The 14938-nt window shown below is 34.7% G+C and overlaps 1 protein-coding gene across 1 annotated transcript; it reads right to left on the minus strand.

Moving 5' to 3' along the window:
• Positions 1–783: 783 nt before the first annotated feature.
• Positions 784–7199, minus strand: LOC111911250 (zinc finger protein BRUTUS). Its single transcript, XM_023907037.3, has 14 exons — positions 6727–7199; positions 5903–6112; positions 5625–5819; positions 5220–5539; positions 4922–5147; positions 4666–4834; positions 3460–4581; positions 3199–3376; positions 2006–2227; positions 1789–1926; positions 1466–1700; positions 1320–1379; positions 1170–1241; positions 784–1098 (listed from the first exon to the last, which is right to left on the minus strand). Exons 1-14 carry the CDS (start codon positions 7033–7035, stop codon positions 964–966), a joined length of 3591 nt encoding a protein of 1196 aa, XP_023762805.1. The 5' UTR covers positions 7036–7199; the 3' UTR covers positions 784–963.
• Positions 7200–14938: the final 7739 nt, after the last annotated feature.

The following is a 14938-nucleotide window of genomic DNA, read 5'->3' on the forward strand; positions in this document are numbered from 1 at the left end:
TTGCTAATTCCTTATTACTTAATTGGATCATGAAGACAACCTAAAATGACCGTGTTAATATTAAAAATATTTCCAATTAATTAATGATTTTAGACACTCTTTCCAATAGGATTGTGAGATGTGAATAGGTCTCAAAGAAGAATATCCATATGGACATTAAGTTACATACCTTCAAGATTCAACTTGTAGCAAAGGGCTTTGTGCATATTCATTGGTAAAGGCTAGTGAAACTTTCTCATGGTCCGGAGCATTAAAGAAATTAGGGTTATTAATGAGATATGGCGGCCATTATCATCTAAATTTTGATTGAACCTTGGTAAGTCATGTATGTTGGAATAAATGGATCCGAATACACATAGTTTTGATCTTCCTTAGATTGTGTCATGTGATGATGGTGTCGTCATGACTGTAGATGTTAGGTTGATTATGTTTCAATCTCAACCCGACCGATACGACACGTTTATCATGTCTAAATGTAAGTAGTATTTCCATCATCCCAAATGGTTGAGGTGGCTTCCCTAAGAAATTGACAAGAGTGGACATTATAAGTTGCATTCTACTTATTACCAAGGATACAAACTTTAAAAAGTAGTGCTCAAAATAGGATTTCAATAAAGCTTTCGTGGTCAACTAGTATTTGTTCTATCATTTCACAACCCATTCATCCATCTGTGTTCAGTATCACTTCGTATGGTGTAGTGGGATGGCTACAAAACTGGATAACGATTGATGATGTTTTAGCAATAACCCACCCACCCTACAATACAAAATCCCAAGTGTTGATTCTTTCCACCAAGGTTTTATTTGCTCATATGCTGAAAAACCAATGGCAATGCAATTGCAATTGGCAACAAAAAGATATTTGCAATTTACATCCTCTCTCTCTCTCTCTCTGGCTCTTGATTTCTCTCTACTGTATTAATTAATGTATATACACAAACGGGACACAAAGCAAGGAAAGTTTCAGTTTAAACAATTAGGAGCAATTGGATCAACTTTGATGACTCGCGTGTTGTATGATCCACACCTTCCACACTTGTGGTATAGCCAGTGAAAAGGAGCATTCCCCTTTTTATCACAATCATTGCATAGTATGTCCTATAACAGTAATCATTCATTCAATAAAAGCTACACATATAAATATAAATATAAATATAAATAATCTTCACCTGACACCGATTTCTATACTCCTCCGGTAGCTCCTCAGATGCCATTAAAGCATCCAGCATACCAAAATACACCTGCAACCCATCAAAAATTAACATTTTGTGTATCTTATTTATTTTTTATAGCAGAAAAAAATGTGTCTACTAACTTACCGACATATCTCCCATGGATTTGCTGCATATTGGACAGATGTAATGCGTGCATGCATACGCCTATACATGAGAAAAATTCAAAATATTAAAAATATACTCAATATTTAGAAATGTAAAAAGAAAATGCAGGGGAGGGATGGGCCCACCTGGAAACAAGCAGAGTGCATAAAATGACCACAGGGAAGGGCTCTGACAGCTGCGCTTGAAGTAAACAAAAAATCACAACAAATGGGGCAGTTTGTTTCCAAGCCTTTCTCCCTACACTTATGATCCACCAGCTTTATCCCCAAGCAGTAGTTGCATGTCATGCAATGAAAGAAGTCAACTCCAAGCCCTTTTCCAAGCCGACATAAATTGCAAAACGGGCAATGATACACTGTCCTGAAATGAAAACACCAAAAGAGAAAAGGAGTAGAGTAAGTTGGTAGTTCAAAAAAGAAATAAAGGAAAACCCATGATAAATAATTACCTTTCATCATCAAAGAACTTGCAATAGCTACAATAATACTTCGCCATTGAAAGTCCATTGCAAGATGGTGTTGAGCAATTCGGTCCAACAGGTTGAATCTTGAGGCAGTTCATACACATCATTTCGGTTGTAGCTTTCCTGATGATGATGATGATGAAGAAGATAAGGGAGAAGAAGATTTGATTTGAGTTATGGAAAAGGGTATTAAAGGGTAAACCTGTCCATTGTGTGGTCGCTGACATTATCGTGACAAAATCTGCATGTGAAAAGCTTCTGACAACACGCAGCTCGGAGCTTGCAGTTACGTTTGTAATGCTCGCATCCGAATATTTGTTTTTCTGTGTCGCGAAAGGATGGGGAGAATCCATGGAGGCCTTCGCTATCTGACGTTTCCCCTTTTCTTCCTTGTGGTAATTTCTGCTGGGCAGCAATCCAACGACTACAGAAAGTGGATTAGGCAGATTAATAAATTAGTAAATTACAGAAATGGTCCCCATGCTTTCTCATTTTTACCGTGTTTACTCCAAATTGAATTTTTTTTTTTTTTGTCTGTTTAGGTTTTTATTTAAAGTTTTCACATCGATTTTGGTCTTATAGCTTTTCTTGTTTCCGTTATTAGTAAATTCCAAAAATAGTCACTATGCTTTCTGATTTTTAGTGTGCTTAGTTTAAATCAATTTTGGTCCTCATTTCAAGGTGTCGTATCGATACTATTGGTCCCTATACTTTTACTTATTTCCTTCAACTTTTTGTTATGTTTTAGTTGAAATAATTATTTACATAAATGGTCCCTGTACTTTCTGATTTTTAACTTGTTTAGTCCAAAGTTGAAACCTTTTTCAGTTTTAGTCCTATCCATTTTGGTCCTTGGAATCTTTTCTCATTACCTTTGTTTTTTTTTGTTATTTTGTAATTAAAGTTAATTACAAAATTAGTCCATGTGCTTTCTGATTTTTAGCATCTTTGGTCCAAAATTGAAACCATTTTTCAATATCGGTCCTTTTTTCAAGGTTTTGTATCAATTTCGGTCCCTGGGAATTTCTGTTTTTGGTTTTGTATTAATTTCGGTCCTAATTTCAAGGTTTCTATGGATTTTAATCCCTAAAAATTTCGGCTTTTGGTTCTTATTCAAGGTCTTGTAGCAATTTGGTCCCAATTTCAAAGTTTCTTATAAATTCCAGTGCCTAGAACTTTGAAATAAGGACTGAAATCGATATCCAAATAGGACCAAAATCAATATGAAACCTTAAAATAAGAACCAAAATCCATACAAAACATTGAAATATGGATCAAAACTGAAAGGTTTCAATTTCAGACTATATATGGAAAAAATCAGAAAGCACAAGGACCACTTTTGTAATTCGCTCTAAACAAACAAAATAACAAAAAAAGATATAAGATGAAACACACCTGGTCATAAGGTTCTGAATGAGATAATCCTTTCTTCTGGGATCAAGAGTAGGATCCCTAGAAACTTTTCTTATCTCTGACTCAAGCTCATTTTGATTCATCCTAAATATATCTTTCCACCCTGGCTTAAACGTGTAATCATTTGGATCCAATGCTTCATGTTCATGTACATCACCACCTAAAATCATTAACAAAAAATAAATCGGGTATTAAAATACAAACAAATTCCAGAAACAAATCAATAAAAAATGAGAAAGAAACCTTGTGAAATATTTGCATCTGTTTGTGATGCTTCCTCTGAAGAAGGAGAACTACCCTCCCACCATTCATTAAGCCACTCTGTAAACATTGTATTTTTAGTAGCTTGTTTCCATGTATCCATCATTTTATTCTGTTCCTCTTGAGTCAAAACAGAAGTCACCCATGGCAACATCGACTGCAACACTTCAGCACCTGTAGTCCCAATAATTCTCCCCACAAGCTTATCTTGTTCCTCAACAGAAAAATGTCTATCAAACAAAGGCCATAACTCAAGTTCTTCACGCAAAATATGTTGATCCAATGTAACCCTAATCGATTTACACATCCCCTGTACTTTTGTAGCCAACTCATTATAATTCCTAAAACTATCATCACACATATCAAGGTTTTCATGAAGCTCACACAGTTCAAAAAGTGAAGTTGATATATCTTCAAACAACTTTTCTTCTTGTTTGTGGTCTAAAGTGTACGAGTGGCTGACATTATGTAAAGTTTCTTTAGATTCTAATGCGGGAAAGACGATATCGTCCTCTGCATTACTATGAGCTCTGTATAAACCCCATAACAAACGGAATCTTCCATTGAATTGATGAAGGAAGCTTTCGTTCGTTTCGTTTAGTTTCCCGGATTCCACATCAAGAAACTCCAAGTCTTTGCGAATTGCTTTGTGGAATTTGAAAATCGTGTCAATTGGACGCCCATTGCCCTCCGTGTCAATCAAACTTATACCCGTTTCCCAGTTGAAAACACTGGAGCTAAAGGAAGGGGTAGAACTGGAAGGGTTAAAAGATAAAGAACGTAAAGATTTCGAAGAACTTGTTCCCAAATTGTTGTTTTCCATTCCTAACCCTGGAACACAACAAGATTGTTTACTACGAGTACTACCATGGTTTTTGTTTTCTTGATGTGGGGTCGAGTTTGACCGTTTGTTTGACCTTCCGGAATCATCAGATGTCATATCATTGTATGCACAACAAGATGGATTGCAACCATTATTGGATTCCAAAAATGCCCTTGCAGGACAACAACCTGTTGTGCCTGAAGACAAGCATATTTCCCTTGGACGCCCTTTGCAAGCCCAACCGGAGAACAGGGTGACAAGGGCAATATCGGAAGGAGGAGCTAACAAAAAGTCAAAAGCCATGTGTTAGACTTAGTCCACAATGAAGAAATAAATAAACAGTGGTTTGAGAAAAATAGACAAACCTGCCATATGCATATTGTGGAGAAATGATTTTGATTCCTCTTCTGTAAGAGATCCAACTAACCATGGTAAAACACATTCGATTACTCTCAAAGGCATTACACATAAACTTTGGTATAAGAGCTCTCGTTGTCTTTTAGGAGTAAAATGCTTGCGTGCAAGTGGGAGAACCTGAAAATCGAAATCACATAAGGGCGTTATGGTAAATATAAAAGTCATAAAAAGAAAAACTATTGATTCACTATTTCACTCATTCACCTGAAGTTCTTCATTTTTGAAATGTTTCTCAATGATTGACATGATATGATCAGCATGTGAGCATAACTTTGAACAAAATTCAGATGAAGATGAATTTGCTCCATCGTTTTCTATGCTTTCAATCAAACATCTAAACTTGTCAAATTCACTCTCTTCTTCTGCGTGTTCTTGGGCGAATGACAGCTCAGCATCTACAGCAGGGAATATAACTTTATCTTCTGCAATACTGCATTCAAAAGGATAAAATTAGTATCAAATTATCAATATGCAAACTTGTCCAATTGCCACGTAAGCATACCTATGGAATATGCAAACTTCTGCGATAAATTGGAGTCTTTTGTTAAAGGCAGATATATCTGAAAAATCTCCAGATAATTGTATCCTTCTAGCTGCTTCAGCTATATCAATTAATTCTTTTTTTATAGCTTTGTGCCAGTGTAATATTTCATCTACAGGGCGATCATGTAGTGAATCTGTGGAATCGTCGATTGATCTTAAGAAAGATTCTCGTTTTTTAGGTCTGGAAGATGAACATGGACAATAATGCCCTTCCTCACACTCTTCAGAGCTTTTTCGCTTTTTGAAACCGTTTGCACCATCCATCCACGTGAATATAATCTTAAATTAGAATAAGAAGTAATTTGTCAGATAGAAACGCGCAAACGAGTAGAAGATGAACATGGACAAAAATACCCTTACTCACCTGTTGAAGTAGCTTTTCTTCTGGGATTACTTTGCATAAACAATTCCGCATCTCATGGCGTTCATCAGAAGATACAGAGGCTGAAAGCCATGGAAGAAACTCTGCCATCATGTTTACAGGAATGCTGCATAAAAATTGCCAAACTAACGAAGCTTGTTCCTCAAATGAAAATTTCTCAACGAGCAAGGGGAACACCTAAAATGAGGATTAACAATAATTTTGTTTATATATTTGACAAAGTAACATGAATCTTTGATAAACTTGTTAGATATTATTACCTGTTCTTCTTCTTTGGACATGTGTTGATTGATTGATGTTTGAAGGGCACCTGTGCAGGATGCTAATTCTCTTCTAAAGCTTTCTTCATTTTGCATGTCTGAATCCAGTAATGTGAACAGTTGATCAAAGATGACACTTTCGCCCTCGTGTTCAAGAGAATACGTTCGAGCCACGTTCTTGACACGGATGTCTAAAGCTGGAAAAATAACCTGAAAGTATGAAAGAAATAAACATGTTACAAATCTTATGCAACATAGCACCATATCTTTTTAGAATGAAGCCACTAATAAGAAAATTAGTAGGATTATTATGTGAAAGTGCAATTCTATGCCTTCCAGTGATGAACAGAACACTCAAAGAGTCTAACAGCTTTAATATATGCTAGTACAAATGCACATATACAAGGACTTATATCCCTACTGTAAACTTTTGTAACTCTTTCCTCTTCATTTCAAACGTTCTCTTGCTAATTTCTCATGACATACCTCACCTTGAACCTTTTTTTTTATTTTTTTGGGTATCAACCACCAGTTAATTCTCAATATAGGTTGCATACAGAAGCAAATAAACTTCGCATGACCTGGTTGGAGAAAATGGGCAGACTTCAGCTATGAATGTGAAATGAATTCCATCAAAATAGCATGATTTTTTAAACGTACAAATACAACGAAAGAGAATCCCACTCAAGAACTTAGATATACCATCGTCATCATTTATCACCATAAAAATAAAGAATATTACACGTATATGATACATAATCCAGTAGCAATTTAAACCGATATGCCTTCGAGATTAACGAATTAAAGGCAACATATATACAGACCTCGTCTTCGGCATTGCAGTGGTGTTTATAGATTGATCGAAGGAAGTGATAGCGCTTAAGCAAGGGCTCAATTTCCACATGAGAATTAGTAGCAAAAGCGATGGCAGACCGGTGTAGGGCATCGAGCTCCGACCGTATGGCTTTATGAAAGAACAAGAAGATATGAATTGGCGAACTTTGTTTCTTGGAAGATTGGTTACTACTGGACGGATCCATCTGGTTCACCGCCCCTCCACCGGAAGCCGCCATCACCGCCACACCACCACCTCCAACGTCCCGGTGTTGCAATCCTGTCAATGGCGTCGCCATTTTATACAAGAAAAAACAAAACCAATTGATGCAATCCGATTCAGATTTCACAAACCCTAGATGTTTCCCGTTTCATCAACAACAATTTCCCAATTTTCTCTCTCTACTTTCTCTCTCTGGAGAGAAGAAAAGTACGAATGTAACGAAGATGGAAAGGGTAATTTTTCGATGGATAAAGAGGGAGCAATATATGGTGTGCCACGTGGATAATGGATGGGTCATTAAGTAGTAGTCCACGTGGACGATCGGACCTTACTTGACCCGATGATGGAAGCAGTCAGATTTGTGGTTTATTTTGTCGGGACGTGCATGGCACGTGCGAGAAGGGGTGCCCACGTGACGTGGCTCGGCCTGGGTTCATCGACTAGGCCTTCCACCAATGAGAGGGAGTGGAGTCATGTCGTTTGGCACAAATCCATGGTAAAATAATATTGTTCCTGTGAAAATGGATAGTTTGATTATTAATTATAAACATCAAGTAATCTTTTTTTTTAGAAAACATTAAATATAAAATGTAAAAACTAAGTAATTTTTTAAAATAAAATTTCAAAATATATACAAATAAAATGATAAATAAACAAATAATTTAATTTATACTAATAAAACAAACTATATAAAAATGGTTGTTTCAAAAAAAATTACATAAAAATAATTATATTTTGACCATATAACTTTTTTTTAGTTTTTCAATAAAAAACAATAAAATTTGATTTTTTTTTCTATAAAGACCATTTTAATTAAAATAACAATGAACTTAAAAAAAACATGCCAATTTTGAATTATAGTATTGAAGGAAACATATTAAAATTTAAAAAATAAGGAAACAAATTAATGACATATTAATTATTTTCTATAACCTAAAAACTATATAGTTATTTAAGAAAATCAAAAATTACCATAAAATGACAAGTAGAAATTAATTTCTAAGAATTAACCATAAAATTATATGTGTTAAAATATATAAAACTGTGACATGTGTCAAAAATATTTTTCATTTATCAGGATGATTGTTAAAAAAAAAAAGTAAATTATAGAAATACACTACGGTTTTTTTAAATAACCATGTGTATCAATTGTTTTTTTTTTGGATATTTGTTTTTTAAAAGATTTCAAACTTAAACGGTTCTATGTGTATTGCATGGCGTAGTTGTTGTGACAACCCGATACTTTTCCAGTCAACAAAAGTCAATTCCGTTAAATAAAATTTTGAGTTTTATTTATTTCGTTAAGTTCGTAAGGGTTAGAAAACCATTTAAATTATATAAATAAAATTTATAGAAGTTTAAGAACCAAAACCCTCGAAAAATAGCAAAACTCATTTAGCTATGTGTTTTCGGCCGAAACCGATCTCAGTTGAGAACCCACCTTCGGCCGAAAACCCAACCGTTATAAAGGTTTTCATCCGAGAACTTGTTCATTTATCACCCTTTCCACCCGAAAACTCTCTCATTTTGCTCCAAATGATCACCCAAGAACACTCGTATATTCAAGTGGAAACCTCCAAATCTTCATTTTTTTCCTCAAGAACACCAATAATAACCTTCATATCTCCAAGGGTCGAAAACACCAGCAGAATCGAAAACCTGATTTCGGCCGAAAACATGGTTCTCATTTTCGGTAACTATTCCTAGCACAAAACAAGTGTTTTCTAACACTTTAATTAATGGTTTCATTCAGTGTTCTAAAAGGCGCGCCATGGCGTGAGGCGTGGCTCCGCCGTTACGAAAAGCCTCATAACGTTGCTGTTAGGCGTGGCGCGTGGCAAGACGTGATATGGCGCGCCATGGCGCGTTATGGCGTGTTATGGCGCGTGTTTTTTCGTTTGAGACCTAGTTTTTTGCTCTTTGTTATGTCTTTTCTAATCGGAGACACAAGTATTGTGGTTTTTGTTAAAATTTTGTTACTAGTTATTGATCTAACACTTCTAAAAAGTAGTTATATTTAATATAAATTTATATTTATGTGGTAATATAATTTTAAATTAATACAAAATCGCCGCCTTACATCACGCCATGAAAAACGCCATGGCTCACCATGGCTCGTTAAGCTTGAGGCTTGACCTTGCCGCCACGCCACGCCTCGCGCCATTTAGAACCTTGGTTTCATTAATATAAATACAACTATGGGTTTAATTATCATTAGGATACCGTTAATTCCGCGTACATCGACTCGAGGGTCATCTTTCCAATCTCGTTGTCAAGCACATGCACATAATCAACGGTGAGTTCATACTCCCATATTATTCCAAGCTTTTTAATGTTTTTAGGGGGGAATACAAGTAATCTTGTGTTTAAAAGTATAATTTTGTTTATTATATTTTCTTACTGTTAACATGCATTTGAACGTGAAACTTACTAAACACGACAAACATTGTTACTACTATACTTACGTACAATTTACAAAACACGTTAAGACACAACTACTTTACGAGCACAAATTTTAACACGAAAACAAACTTATAAATTATTTTAAGTATAGTTTATGGAACGGACGAATTACTTTTACAAAGATACATATTATTTACAGAAAAGGATTTTCATGGTATTATTCGTGAATTGTTGAGGGAACCAATCTGTGAGACACGTCTTCGAGTGCTTACCTAAGTACCAAGGGAAGTCTAACCTTATGAACCAGAGTCTCCTGGAGGGAGAGCGTGGGTTTGTGTATAGATCTATACGGGACTGACAATCTCGCGCCCTGACTATTAGCTACAGTCGTTTTGGGTGACAAACGTCATTAACATTTACGATGTCTGAAGTACGTCGTAGGGTTTAACATCCATCAGTATGGTTATAAGAACTCACATGGATAAAACAACAACTCGTTCACGTAATAATATACTTAACAAACAGTCATCGAGTTTAGTAACTATGTGATTACTTAGTATATACATCAAGGTGATATGAAATTAACATCCAACATGCATTGGGATGTGTGACATTCGCCTCATTTCTTGTTCCTTGTTGGGTTGTGGGCTTTGGGAAAAATCACCCAATCAACTGTCTGTTCGATCTAGAGTTCTATAATTTGTATGTACTAAGTGATCACAGGAGTGTATTAACATCACTTCCAGTTTACAGAACAAACACGTTTTCGACTAGTTTTATTTAATAATAAAGCTACACTTTAACATCTTAAGTATGGGAAAATACTTGTACTTTTCAGATTTGGAACATTTAAGATAACAACTCACTTTTATGGAAAATCTAGGATTTTCCAAGACAAACATCAGTATTTTACAAGAAAACGGTTTACCATTCAACTAACAAACAATCATGGTTAATTCTATAATTCCTTAGTTTATACATCAAGGTTATATATGAAGAATATTCGATATGCAGTGGAATTTGTGGTTTCCGCCTCATTTCATGTTCCTTGTTTGGTTGTGGGCTTAGGGCAGATCCACCTAGTTAATTGTCCGTTAGGTCTTGGTTTATACATAGCCAGTATAAACTAAGTGGTCATAGAATAAACTGGTATTATCATATTCTTATTAAAAAAATGTAGGATTTTCTTAAGGAACACTTCCATCATATCTCCAAGGACTATTACAGTTAACTCTGTAAGTACTTAGTGAATACGATATGGTTATATACAATGAGAATCTGACATGTAGTGGAATGTGTGGCTTCCGCCTAATTTCATGTTGCTTGTTTGGTTGTGAGCTTGGGGCATAACCACACAATCGATTGTCTGTTCGATCTAGACTGTATATAACTTATATACACTAAGTACTCGTAGAAGGAACTGGTACAAGTCATTTCACTTATCATTTATTACATCTGAAAATATAGGATTTTCTGGAGAAACACATCATGTTTTACAAAGAACAAAGAACCTGTTTTCTAAAACAAAACGCTTATGAACTCACCAACTTTAATGTTGACACTCTTTCAAAACCACTTGTATTCTCAGGACACTAGTAGACAGGTACACGCACAAGTTCCTAGAAGATGGAGCATAGTATCTTCAAGTCTTTATTTTGCTATGTACTTTTGGAGTCAATCTAATTTGAATCGAATACAATATAAACATATTAATATCAATAGATTCAATATAATGGTTGTTGTTGCTTTGATTACTATTATTCAATTGTTGTGATACTGTACATGACGTCCTCCGCCCCCGAACGTTTTCGCCGTTCCGATTTTGGGGTGTGACAGGTTTGGATCCTCCTTTCAAAACCATTTTTCATCTTACTTTAAGATATATTATTCAACGTAGATTTGTTTTAAATTTCTCACCAATGTGTTTATAATTTTAATAACGTTATGAAGGATATTGTAAAGAATTCAAATATATTTTACATAATTTTAAAACTGTACAGTAAATTTCGTATAAATATTTTGTGTGTTATATTGTCTATAACCAAATATTAATAAATATGTAACGTCTCAAAAATTCAAATAAATTTAAACTTTTAAAACTTTATTTTAGTAAATATATAATATCATTCATTTCACCTCTTAACCAAAAACCTTTAACTTTAACTGAAAACAATCAGGACAATAAGTTCTGTTAAGTTCCAAAAACCAATAGTCTAAAGCATTAGAATAAAGTTAATCAAAATCAACATCCATAGTAAATTATCAAGTCGTGCCCATGTGTATAGTCACGCCTTGTCTTTCCCTTTTGTGGTACCCAAAGTTCCTTAAATAGTTATTTATAGGGAAAGGGTAAGCACGAAGCTTAGTGAATTCCAACACAAATATCACACATCAATATTATATACTTTACACCTATCACACATATAGATCCAACATGCCATCAACTTATAATCTAAACATACAATTCGGATGACCAAACAATACAAGGCACTTCTCAGCTAAAGTATAGCATAAGGGGCACTTAACTGCTCACCTTAGCACATTCAGACTAGGCACTTACAACACAAGTACAATCCACTCAAAACATGTCAATAGCATACACATATATTGTAACGCTCGCAGATTCAGGCTAGTCAATTTAGAAATAATAATCGTTAAAATAACTTTTTAATAAAAGATTGTTTATGATAAATAATCTTAACCAAAGTCATGGTATATGTGACAAGGATTCTATACATATGAAGAACGTTGAAATCCGACTTCGCATGAAGAAGTTATGATTTTGTCAAAGTTTCAGCATAGCCGTGTTAGCATAGAAACCGAAATTCAAATCGGTTGATTTTTAGGAAGAGCAATCTAAAGGAGAGCTGAAGATCTTGTCCATATGATTCCATCGATATAAATACAGTCAATAACGTAATTCATATGAGAGAATTATGAATTTTTAACGGACTTTAGCAGTCTAATCATGTTAAAAATGTAACTTTAAAAATAAATTCAAAATTAGCCGACGGAGTCTAAATGAAAATTATAGATCCTATCGATAGCTACACGTGGATATAAGGTACGTCAAAAACGAAGTTCGTAGTCCGTACGAAAAAGTTACGCAATTTTGAAATTTTGAAATTTCGTGCGTGCATGACATTCTAGAAGCCGCCACATCTCTCCAGCCTCTGATCGCCATGTATCATGCAGAGAATGGAAGAGTAGCGCCCAAGAAGGTGCACGACGCGCACCTGCCCTTGCGTGGCACGTATGAGGTAAATTTTGTCTATAAATATAATTCAGCTACCATTTGCCTCTCCACACCAATCCAAACACTTTCTCTCGAGTTGCTTTCAATTTTGCCTATTCTTCCTGAGTTCTGATGTGAAGCGAAGCCATGCGGCTCCCCTGAGTGCCTGAATCGTTGTAACCTTCGAGTAGAAGTTTCTGATTCAATACCCTGCCCATTTAGTTCCCGATTTTAATTAATAACCTCTGTAAGTTAAGCTACACCAATACATTATAGTTTTTCAGTGTAACTTATATTTATAGTCATACGTCGTTATTATGAACATGTAAATAAGATTTATTACTAATTCCAAGTCATTATACTGATTGATCTACTTACAGGAGAGGTGTCTAGAATGGGCATTTTGGCTTGGTTGTTGGATTTCAGAAAAGTTATATGCCGAAATGATCATGCCTCCCAACTATCATGTCTGGTTGATCCTTACTTGATAAATCTTGATGTATACATTCAGATTAATGAGGATCTAGACTATTATTAGTCACCAAGATCATTAGACTAAAACTTTGTATTAATCATACTTAGGTCACGTCAGGGGAATATCTAAGGTATTAGGCAAAACTATGCCGAGATAACCGGTCACCACCCTAAGTCAGGTGAGTACATATATTATTAGTCACCAAGATCATTAGACTAAAACTTTGTATTAATCATACTTAGGTCACGTCAGGGGAATATCTAAGGTATTAGGCAAAACTATGCCGAGATCACCGGTCACCACCCCAAGTCAGGTGAGTACATAGTTACTTTCATCTTACACATAGATATAAAGTATCTAATTAATTAATTTCTATGTGCTTATGTGCAAAGATGTTATATGTTTGATGAAATATTATAAAGATAAATTATAAGATTTATACCATATATGTATTTTATAAATATAATACATTAGGTAACGATGGATAGTAATAGATGCCATAGTATAATGAAAGATGTAGGCAAAGATAGGATGTCACGACTTTAGAAGTGGTACTAGTGTGCCAACAATGTAGGAATGGTACTGGTGTACCAACGATGTAGTCACTTAGCAGAGTACATGTGACAACCACCGAACTATTCATGATTGTCCCGTGGAACACAGGCAGGTATGAACTTTGTGCCCATTTGATGTACTCTACCCTACTAGCACGTAATGCGGAAAATCCCTATAGCAGTACTATCAATAGGGGCGAGTATAGATAGTATCAAGGTGGGTCACTTGACCCACCTAAAAAAAAATTACCAGAAATATGTACAAATTATATGTGACCTACATAAATTTTTATGAGTGACCTACTTTAATTTGCTTGCCAAAATATTAAAATAAATCAAAACTTTTGAAACTCTATGTTTTATAACTCAATAGTTCAAATAATTAATTACCCGTTAATAGGGGTGTTAACGGGGCAGTTCGATTCGGATAGTAATAAAATTGTGAACCGTCGCCATGGGGCGGGTACCTCATGTGCACTAACCGAAACTGGACCGAATTGGCAAAAAAAACCGAACCGTATAAAGGCGGGTAACCACGGTTCGGTTCATGGATACCCGCTAAATTTAAAAAATCAAATACAATCAAAACTATAAACTCCATTCCAACGATTTCTTTCTGGAAATTAGTAAGTCCAAGAGTTTTAAAAAACATAATGAAGATCAAATAACATACATTATAATTAGTATAATAAATATAAAAAATACAAGAAAACATAATGTAGAAGTGCAAAATTGGGATTGTCGATCATGATTTTTGTGTGGGATATGGCTAACATTTTAACGGAAATAAGTAATACTTTTTAATATATATATATATATATATATATATATATATATATATATATATATATATATATATATAGACACACACACACACACACACACACATATATATATATATATATATATATATATATATATATATATTTCAAGCGGTTCGACTCGGTTATCTGTGGATACCTAAGTATTCAAACCAAAACCGACCCGTTGATATATGTTTTTTCCGGTTTCGGTTTTTTTTTTTTTTTTTGTAACTGCCCAAAATATCCAAGGTATTTTTTTAATTATAATCAAAACACTATTGTAACTTTGTTCTAAACATTGAAAAGCATTTCAGTTAACACAATTATCAGAGTCCAATCCCAAAGATCACATATTGTGGAAAACACGGGTGTATTAATTAAACAATATGATTTCACCTTTAATATATTATTCTCATAATATATTAATAAATCATATTTAATCCTTTCTCCATAATTCATCCTATCAAGTTGCTTTGGTGAAGGCAACCCAAAAGGACCATGCACCATGG

The sequence above is a fragment of the Lactuca sativa genome, chromosome 8, assembly GCF_002870075.4.
Source record: "Lactuca sativa cultivar Salinas chromosome 8, Lsat_Salinas_v11, whole genome shotgun sequence".
NCBI lineage: Eukaryota > Viridiplantae > Streptophyta > Magnoliopsida > Asterales > Asteraceae > Lactuca > Lactuca sativa.

Excerpts from the sequence above, each read along its gene's own strand:
- LOC111911250 (XM_023907037.3), bottom strand. The coding sequence starts at position 7,035 with ATGGCGACGCCATTGACAGGATTGCAACACCGGGACGTTGGAGGTGGT. Across the intron at positions 5,540-5,624 it reads AAGAAAAGCTACTTCAACAG|ATTATATTCACGTGGATGGA; the intron begins GTGAGTAAGGGT and ends TTCTAATTTAAG. Across the intron at positions 1,380-1,465 it reads TGCACTCTGCTTGTTTCCAG|GCGTATGCATGCACGCATTA; the intron begins GTGGGCCCATCC and ends TCTCATGTATAG.